The 9,817-nt window shown below is 44.1% G+C and overlaps 1 protein-coding gene across 1 annotated transcript in view; it reads left to right on the top strand.

Moving 5' to 3' along the window:
• The first annotated feature begins 2,554 nt into the window (after nt 1–2,554).
• IFFO2 (intermediate filament family orphan 2) overlaps nt 2,555–9,817 on the top strand; it is a 53,929-nt gene continuing 46,666 nt past the window's right edge. Inside the window, exon 1 of the mRNA XM_073317115.1 lies at nt 2,555–3,471. Within this exon, the coding sequence (XP_073173216.1) occupies nt 2,876–3,471 (596 nt within the window). The 5' untranslated portion in view covers nt 2,555–2,875. The remainder of the gene's footprint in view (nt 3,472–9,817) is intronic.

The raw sequence follows: 9,817 nt of genomic DNA, 5'->3' as shown, positions 1-9,817 counted from the left end.
GTAGGGTCCATTACCATGTCACTATGTGGCAGACAGGACTAGGCTTACTGAAAAATCAGTAAAATGCTTGCAAAATAAGGGGCCAAGAAAGAAAAAAAATATTTTAAGATGATAAACTTATCCCATCTAATGCTCTATTACATTATGCTTAAGAGAACTCATGTGACCACTAATGCCTATGCAGCACTATGTAATTTTTGCCTATTAGGCAGATTTAGCATATCCACCCTAAATCATTATTTAAGCAAACAGACAGAACAAGTCTTATTTTATGACAAATGGTTTGCACGCCTAAGGTGCATTGTGAGGCACGAGGAAAAACTGCCTGTGTGTGAATATGTCTGTCCACCTGAGAGGATGTGTTATATTTTGAAACATCTCACCCAGCATGTCTTCTTGTCAACATGGTGTGATTTCTCAAAGAAAATACTTTGTTTGCTTAAGAGCTTTTGAAAGTGTAATATTTGAAACATACCTTTCCTACCACATAAAGAAACTGCATTTTATATATGTTATTCTTTAGTGCAATATATTTTTCTTAAACAAATATTAAAATTAAATATTAAAATTGCCACCAATTGTTTTTCTTAAATGAAGTAAAAATGAATAGGTAAACCAAGCTAAAAATCTGCTTTTATTTACAATAGAGTAAGTCTGGATTAAGTTTGTTAACTCTGTTAAAGATAATGAAATAAAGCCAAGTTTACACTAGTGTGAGATCAAAATCTGGCTCTTAAGATTTTTATTTTCCTGTAAAGTATCATGCACTCCTATGGTACTACATGTATAATACAATTAAACAATATCCCTCTGATTTTTGAGCAGCTGAGATGATCATCTGGAGAAATCTGCAACAGTAGGGAATGTTTATTTAATAATAACATAATTGTAATAAGAAAAGGAGTACTTGTGGCACCTTAGAGACTAACCAATTTATTTGAGCATAAGTTTTCGTGAGCTACAGCTCACTTCATCGGATGCTGTAGTTCACAAAAGCTTATGCTTAAATAAATTGGTTAGTCTCTAAGGTGCCACAAGTGCTCCTTTTCTTTTTGCGATTACAGACTAACACGGCTGTTACTCTGAAACCTGTCATAATTGTAATAGTATAATATCAATATTAGTTGGCACTTAAATAAGGCTTCCCACCTTCAAACTATTATACAAATATTAACTAAATATGTCATTATATAATCTAATCTTATTAATGAAATAATTGTAATAAGTCTAAAGCTAAATAGAGAAGTATGATAAATCTTTCATAGATCACAGTCCTATTATGTGACTTATATAAACCAACCCTTCTGGGGCATGATTCTGTGAAGTGTTGAATGCCTGCTGACCACTGGCAACTCCCAGGGGGCCTATTTGCAGCATGAAGCGTTTTTCTGGCCTCAGAGGCAAAAGGTCCCATTAACTTTATTGGAACAGGATCATGCCAGTGGCCTGTTTGAAAGCAAACATGCCATTCCTATTGTTAATCTCGGCAGGCGTGCCCTAATGTCTACTCCAAAATTGGATCCGGAAAATAGCAAATACTGGGACTAAATTAAAGCAATAAATAGCAATTCAGTCTGTATTAGACTATATTAGTGTGTGGTATTTCCAAACACTCCTCCTATTTCAAAATTGTAACAATGAAGTTCCATAAAAAAATCCATGTCCTGTTAAGCATTCTTATAAGACCAAGCACAAGGGAACTGTAAAGGAGACAATTACTAATACAACTGCAAACTGGCACTGCAGAAGGCAAATAATGGGGAAAATGTTTATTTCATAAGCAAGGCCAGTTTTTGCAGCTAGAAGAATAGGCTGTCTGGATTTTAATTATGCACTAGGCAGAATCAAAGCCTAGTTTCTTGAAGCTCTGTTTACATCGGCCAGGGAAACTAGCTGCTTCTTATGAACCTTATAAGCAGGGCAGGAAAGCACAAGGAAAAGAAGAGGCTTGTCAAGGCCCTGAATCCCGTGCAGGCGTCACACTCCATAGGTTGCTCAGCCCCCTCTCTCGAATTCAATGGGTGACTGAGGCAGTTTGGTTCAATGGCTCTCAGCATCCCCACTGTACAAATTGTTGCAGCCCCCCCTGATTCCCTTGGGACCCACAGCAGCAACCTTTGAGTGGGAGGAACTTAGTGGCCCGGTCCTGGTTGCCCCTCGTGGACCCTGGCCACGAGCAGCCTGGGCTGGGGGGGGTTTTTTGAAGCGGCTCCCGGGGAAACCCGGCTCAAGCCACCGCGCTCCAGCAAAAGCGGCCAGCGGGGCAAGGGGGTGGCGCGTGCACATGAAAAGGCACGGGGAGGGGAGGGGCCATCCCGCGGGGGCGCGGCTACAACTCGAGGGGCGGGGCCGTTTCGGAAAAGCCGGCGTTGGACGGGGGCGTGCGGCGGCTCGGGGTGGGCGGGGCCGGCGGGGCAGAAGAGGGAGGGGGCGGGGCCACGGTGGGGAGGGGGCGGGGCCGCGCCTGCCGCCGCTCGCGGAGGCGGGGGGGGGCGTGGCCCGCGCGGCGGCCGGTGCCGAGTCCCGCCCCGCGTCGCCGGCCTCAGTCAGTCAGCGGCCGGGCAGCTGCGCCGGATGCGGCAGTGGCGGCTGGCGCAGGAGCGAGCGAGCTAGCAGCCGAGGCCGGGCGCCCCCCTCGCTTGGAGACACCCGGATTGCGGGAGGGACGCGATCCTGGGCCGCTTTGGGGTTTTTTTTTTTTTTTTACCTCAGAAATAGTCTCCCCTCGCTCCCCCCCACCCTTCGTCTAACCGCCACTTCCGGTTGAATCCCCCCCCCTCTCCCCTCGAGCCGGGTACCTACCCGCCCCCGGTGCTGACAGGATCCCAGTCCCCGTCGCTCCCCCTCCCTGCTGCGAGGGCTCCCGGCCGGGAGGATGATGAACTCGCTCCTCTTCGGGGAGATGGCCCGCGCCTTCTCCGCCGGCCCGGCCCCCGGCGCCTTGGGCCCCGGCAGCCCCGCGGCTGCCCCGCCGCCGGTGACCGCGGCGCTGCGGAACGACCTGGGCTCCAACATCCACCTGCTGAAGGGGCTGAACGTGCGGTTCCGCTGCTTCCTGGCCAAGGTGCACGAGCTGGAGCGGCGCAACCGGCTGCTGGAGAAGCAGCTGCAGGCGCAGCAGAGCGAGCGCGACCGCCGCTTCCGCTACAAGACCTTCTCCCGGGACCAGGCCGTGCAGACGGACTCGGGGCCCCCGGCTCCCGGACAGGGCGCCCGGCCCGCCGGCCCCGCCGCGGCTGCTGCCGCCGCCGCCCCGCCGCAGCCCTACGGCCGCCTGCCTGGCACCATCTGGAGCTACACCCAGGTGCGCCGCACCGGCGGCGGCGGCCTGGAGACCCTGCAGGGGCCCGGCGTCTCCTGGGTCCATCCGGACGGCGTGGGGGTGCAGATCGACACCATCACCCCCGAGATCCGGGCCCTCTACAACGTGCTGGCCAAAGTCAAGCGGGAGAGGGACGAGTACAAGAGAAAGTGAGTGCGGGGAAGGCCTGAAATGAGCATCGCAGGGAGGAGGTGAAGTCGGGCAGTGTGTGGCTCCCACGTCCAGCTCGCTTGTTTGTATTGCATGGGGGAGTTGAAGGAAGGAGAGGGTTTGGGGGACCCCTCGGGGCAGCCGTCCCAGGGTGAGGAAGGGATAGCTAGGCTGGGGAATCTGAGACCCAGGCGGGAACGTGGCTTCCCTTCCCCCAGACTTCCTGTCTAGGGAGAGAGGAGGCCGATGGATTTGGAAAACTTGGGGGACCCTCCTCGAGAGAGTTTGCCCCTCCCACCAAGCTGGTTGATTTTTCTGGGGTAGGGTGGGTGGTATTCGGAAAACCTGGAGGCCCTTTGGAGGTTGAAGGCCCACTTTCAAGCTTTCTGTGCGTTCCTGTCTCAAAGGGAGCATTGCAAGCTTAACAGATTTTTTTTTTTTAAACCCGTCCTTGGAGAGGGAAGCGATCTACTATTAATGTTTGTTTACATAATTAGCCCTAAATTTAGCTTGGGAGATGAGAACGGGTTAATCCCTTTCATGGTCAATTTCACTTTCTGGCTCTTGTGACTTAGCTCAGTGCTGCAATATTTGGGTTGCAAACACTGCAGGGAAAGGTTTGCATCCAAACAAAAACTGCTTCATTGAACTGTTTAAAAAAAAAACACACCAAACACATACTTGTTGAAAAATTTAAATTCATCTTACATTTTTGTTAAGCCTTGGGAGATTTTTTCGCAAAATTAAACATCTCTAAATACACTAGACATACAGAGTCAAGTCTATGTGCGCTGAGGGTGGGAGGCCAGTAAAAGTCGGTAGCTGGGATCCTGGAGACAGATTTCTATATGCAGTGGGTGCCCAGGGCATCCTGAAGGACAGACCTGGGCAACCACTGCTAAATTCTGTTGCCTTTTGGTTTGAATGGGGTCTGTCTCTGGCAGTTTGGTTTTGTAGGAGGGCAAATTCAGACAACCCTTTTGTGAGACAGACAGGGTTTTGGCCATGTGGCATACAGCACATTCTGATTGCAGCGCTCTGCATGGATGAGAACATTGTGTTCCTTTATAAGCTGTTAGTTTGTCACATTTATGATTAAAAAAATCTTAACACTGGGGAGGTGTATGATACATGAATGTATCTTTTGGGGTTGCTCTAGTTTGTCCCTATGTGTCATGTTGAATAGACTATTGAAACTGGAAAATGGCTAAATTAATATATTTTCCTCTATTTTAAATTTGTTGGCTTAAATTGGAAACCATGCAGTAAAATCACTTGTAGATGTGACAGATGGAAACTTTCTTTGGCTACTTTTAAAAATACCCTTCCACTCCTGATATTTCCTTGCATCTAGCTGTGTGAACCATGAAAATAAGATAATCTGGGAAATCCCAGTTCCAACTGGTTTCTACTGTTAAGTGGCTTTCAGTAGTATGACTTCTGTGGGGTGGGAACTCAAATGTAATGCTGAAAAGTAGTTGATGGCTTGTATTCCAGGGACATCTCTCTTTTGGCAAGGCAACTTTTTTTCTTTAAGGGCTCATATCTGAGTAACCCAGTCTTATCTATTTGATTCTCAACTCCCAGTAAATCGTACCAGTTGTACTGGTTATGTGATGTGGATGTCTGTACACTATGAAACTACTCTCCTATTTGATAACACATTTTTAAACCGGGGTAATAGGCCTTCAGAGCTTAGTGCTCTGACAGGAGTTGATTTCAAAATGTGATTTGATTAAAGGAAAGTTGGGGTGTATTTTTTTGTCTGCAGTAGTAGGCACATTACGCCATCGGCTTATTTTGTTTTCATTCTCTATACTAAGAACATGGGTGGTGACACTTGGGAGAATATGTATTCAGCCTTGTTTCATTTAAGAAAGTTATCTCTAAGGTGCCACTAGTACTCCTTTTCTTTATCCCTAGGATGTGGGTCGTGTCATCAGTGACTAGTGCTACTTTCTTTTTTTAAATAGACGAACGGTGCTTTCTTCTGGAAGAAAAGGCTAAGGTGTAGTCAGTGCACAGATTTGCACTGCTTTAACTTTGTGTTTAGAAATTGATGAAGTTAAAGAGGTATAACCCCTAGTGTGGATGCAGCAATACTCATATAAAAGTGCTTATACCAGTATAGCTGCTTTTGGTCTAATCACCTTTATACCGGTATAACTGCATCCACACTAGCGGGTCTTATTGCTTTAATTAGATCTGTTTCTAAACTGAGGCAGTTAAAGCAGTACAAAAATTGTGTAGATAAGTGCAAGTGTGTATGATTGTGTTAACATCTTGAGTCTCCTTGGAAAGACTTGCATTTTTAATGTCTCCTTCAATGTGGGTATGTCCATTACTAAGTAACTAATTATTACAATTCTAGTTTGCCTTTCCTGACCCCCCCGCCCTTCCTTATCTGTTTGTGCCCTGCACTAGTCAAACCTATATTTTAGGTGACCTGGTCTTTGGAGTTGATTGTGTTTTAGCCCAGCTTGATTGTCATGCACATTGTGTAAAGAGTTGTCACTTTGGATGGGCTATCACCAGCAGGAGAGTGAATTTGTGTGGGGGGGTGGAGGGTGAGAAAACCTGGATTTGTGCTGGAAATCACTTTAGATAAGCTATTACCAGCAGGACAGTGGGGTGGGAATAGGTATTGTTTCATATTCTCTGTGTATATATAAAGCCTGCTGCAGTTTCCACGATATGCATCTGAGGAAGTGAGCTGTAGCTCACGAAAGCTTATGCTCTAATAAATTGGTTAGTCTCTAAGGTGCCACAAGTCCTCCTTTTCTTTTTGCGAATACAGACTAACACGGCTGTTACTCTGAAACCTGTGTTTTTCTTGTGAGACATCTAGCAAATTTTGTGTGATTTAGAAAATATTTATGCTGTTTACTTGTTCATTCAGCTCTAGCAGTAATAATAGATTTCAGTTTTACTTTTTCATGCACTACCACAGTATGGAAATGCTTGCGTTGCAAACACCATAGAGACTGCTTACTTCCCAAACAACTATCATTTTTCTTAATGAAAACACTTAGCATCATAGAAGTGTAGGACCTCAAGAGGTCATTTGGTCCAGTCTCCTGCACTCAAGGCAGGGCTATTTAATAAAAAGCTAGCTGCCCAAATGGGTTAGAATCCTGGCCCCTCAGATTAAGAGCCTGATGCTCTGCTGACTGAGCTAGCTGTCATTGCCAACGCTTCTGTTGTGTATTTTTTGTAAAATCACATTTTGGGTTTAAAGTACCTGATAGTGCCCCCTGATGACTGAATTACTCCTAGCACAGTATTCAGAGTAACAGCCGTGTTAGTCTGTATTCGCAAAAAGAAAAGGAGTACTTGTGGCACCTTAGAGACTAACCAATGGAGTGGAAATCTATCAACTGCATGATATATAAAGTCTGCTGCAGTTTCCACGGTATGCATCCGATGAAGTGAGCTGTAGCTCACGAAAGCTCATGCTCAAATAAATTGGTTAGTCTCTAAGGTGCCACAAGTACTCCTTTTCTCCTAGCACAGTAGTCTCCAAATAAAGAAGCCAGTGCGTTTTGTTTCTATCACTTTTGGAAAGAACATTGTCAGCAAAGAGTTAAACATGTGCATAAGTCTTGCTCTGCAAAGATGTCTGGCTAGCTTGCTTACTGTTAACTTGGAAAACAGACCTGTGTGCAATACTTTTTTGAAAGGCTACTATCTTGAGGTGGCAAGATGGAGAATCATTACTTGGGTGCTCTAAACTATTGTTAGCAAACTTCAACTTCCTTGGAGGAAGAGAACTAATATAGTTACCAGATGTGTTACAGTGTTCTTAGATGCTTTCCTCTTAGGTCAAGATGGTAGAAATCTTGAAAGGGGGTGTCTTGCGCCAATGGCAGTGGTTGGTTCTAAGCCTTTTTGAAGGGATCTGTTGTCGTACTGGCTGAAAGATACCGCTCTCCTATGCAGAATGTGATTCGGAAAGTAGGATTCATTGTTTTAATACATTTTTATCCAAAGCAGTATATTTATGCTCTGGTGGGTGTGACCACCTAATCAGACAGGGCACAATTGTCAGACACTTCTTCCTTTGCAGAAGAACTGAATAGGTGGTGAATATGAATTCTGAGATTCAGAAATAAATTCACCTCCAGTTTTTATACCATATTTGCCTTTCCAGTATGGAGTACATTGGAAAATCTATTTTGAAGTGACTTACTAATCATGTTGTTGGTAAGATATTTCAGTTTGGTCCATGCTCTTTTTATTGGGGAGCTAATAATGCACTAGGGGATTTGTGATAATATGCTAATATTCCAGGGGAGAGCTTAAGCATAAGAACAGGGTCAGACCAGTGGTCCATCTGGTCCAGTATCCTGTCTTCCGACAGTGGCCAATGCCAAATGCTTTAAAAGAAATGAACAGAACAGGGCAATCATTGAGTGATCCGTCCCCTGTCATCCACTCCTAGCATCTGAAAGCATGGGGTTGTGTCCCTGACCATCTTGGCTAATAGCCATTGATGGACCTATCTTCCATGAATTTATCTAATTCTTTTTTGAATCTTGTTGTAGTTTTGGACTTCTCAACATCCCCTGGCAATGAATTCTGCAGGCTGACTGTGTGTTGTGTGAAGAAGTACTGCCTTATGTTTGTTTTTAAATCTGCTGCCTATTCATTTCACTGGGTGACCCCTGCTTCTTGTGTTCTGTGGAGGGGTAAATAACACTTCCCAGTTCGCTTTCTCTACACCATTCATGATTTTATAGTCCTTTATCATATCCTCTCATTTTCTAAGATGAACAATCCTGGTCTTTTTAATTCCTCCTCAGATGAAGCTGCTCCATATCCCTAATCGCTTTAGCGTGGTGGTGGTAGCTGTGTTAGTCTGTATCGGCAAAAATGAGGAGGAGTCCTTGTGGCACCTTAGAGACTAACAAATTTGTCTGGGCATAAGTTCTAGCCCACGAAAGTTTATGCCCAAATAAATTTGTTAGTCTCGAAGGTGCCACAAGGACTCCTTGTTGTTTTTGCTAATCATTTTAGTTACCTTTCTCTGCATCTTTTCCAGTTCTAATATCTTTTTTTGAGGTGGGGTGACCAGAACTGCACCCGGTATTCAAGTTGTGAGCATTATATTTGCAGTCTTATCTATGCCTTTCCTAGCGATTCCTAACATTTGGTTACCTTTTTTGACTGCCACTGCACATTAAATGACTGTATTCAGAAAACTATCCACGATGACTCCAAGAACTTTCTTGAGTGGTAACAGCTAATTTAGACCCTATCATTTTGTAAGTATAGCTGGGATTATGTTTTCCAGTGTGCATTACTTCACACTTATCAAAGTTCTGCCATTTTGTTGCCCAGTCACCTTGATTCTGAAAATTCTCAAGAAGAGATTGTGAAGGAACAACAATAAGGTTGTAAAGCATATTTTCTGATGATCTTCCTTTTTTACCACAAAACAAGTAAAATTAATCCTACTGATAAATACTTTTTACAATTGCCACTTAGAAATGTGTATCAGCCCTTAAGTATACATCTTATAGGAAAACATACTGATACCAAGATGTGTGACAGATGACTACATTACTGAGTTGTGCAAATACCATTGCTAGTAGTGTTTGTTGGTTTGTTTTTTTGGTTACACAATGGTTATACAGTCTCTGTACCAAGCAACCAATTCACATAAAGCTTCTGAGTCTTGGTGACACAAATATTGTCCCCTGTTGAAATAGTTGCAATAAGCTCCATGACTGGATTGCAAGGTGTGGCGAGCACAATTTCCTCTTGAATGTCAACGTCTTGTAGTTCATGTGTAGCCTGTTTAATGCTAGTAGGAAAAAATCATGTTCAAAATTAATTTTTTTTTAAAATTGAAACTTCCTTCTGCACAAATATGAAAATCATGCCATAGTCACAAGCTGAAAAACACAGCAGTCAGATTGAGAGCAGCTTTTGGTAAAGAGGAGGTAAAACTGTCTAAAAAATCTGAAGGTTATCAAAGATTTTTTTATCAGAAGAGGTTCCACAAGCAAACTTTAAAATTACAAACGGCTTCCCTCTAACAACAGACTGCTTAATTCCCCACGCCTTTTTTCCACCTATGAAAGTCTAGATTTTCTTGGAGCTGCAGCAGCAGCTTATTATGATATAATGTTGAAACATATATAACCTTTGGCTAATATTTTATGGTCAATAGAATGCTGTGATTTGTTTTAAAATTACAAATGTGAGTAAAGTCTGGAGCAGATATAAGCAAAAGTTCCCATGAGGAATCAGCTGACTAAGAAACAGGCTGTGTCGAACTAATTTCCCTCCCCCTCTACTATTTTATTCAAGGATACATGAAAACAGCCACTTCGTTAAACG

Source organism: Lepidochelys kempii, chromosome 18, assembly GCF_965140265.1.
Source record: "Lepidochelys kempii isolate rLepKem1 chromosome 18, rLepKem1.hap2, whole genome shotgun sequence".
In the NCBI taxonomy this organism is placed as follows: domain Eukaryota; kingdom Metazoa; phylum Chordata; order Testudines; family Cheloniidae; genus Lepidochelys; species Lepidochelys kempii.
This window is presented reverse-complemented; position numbering and strand designations above follow the sequence as displayed.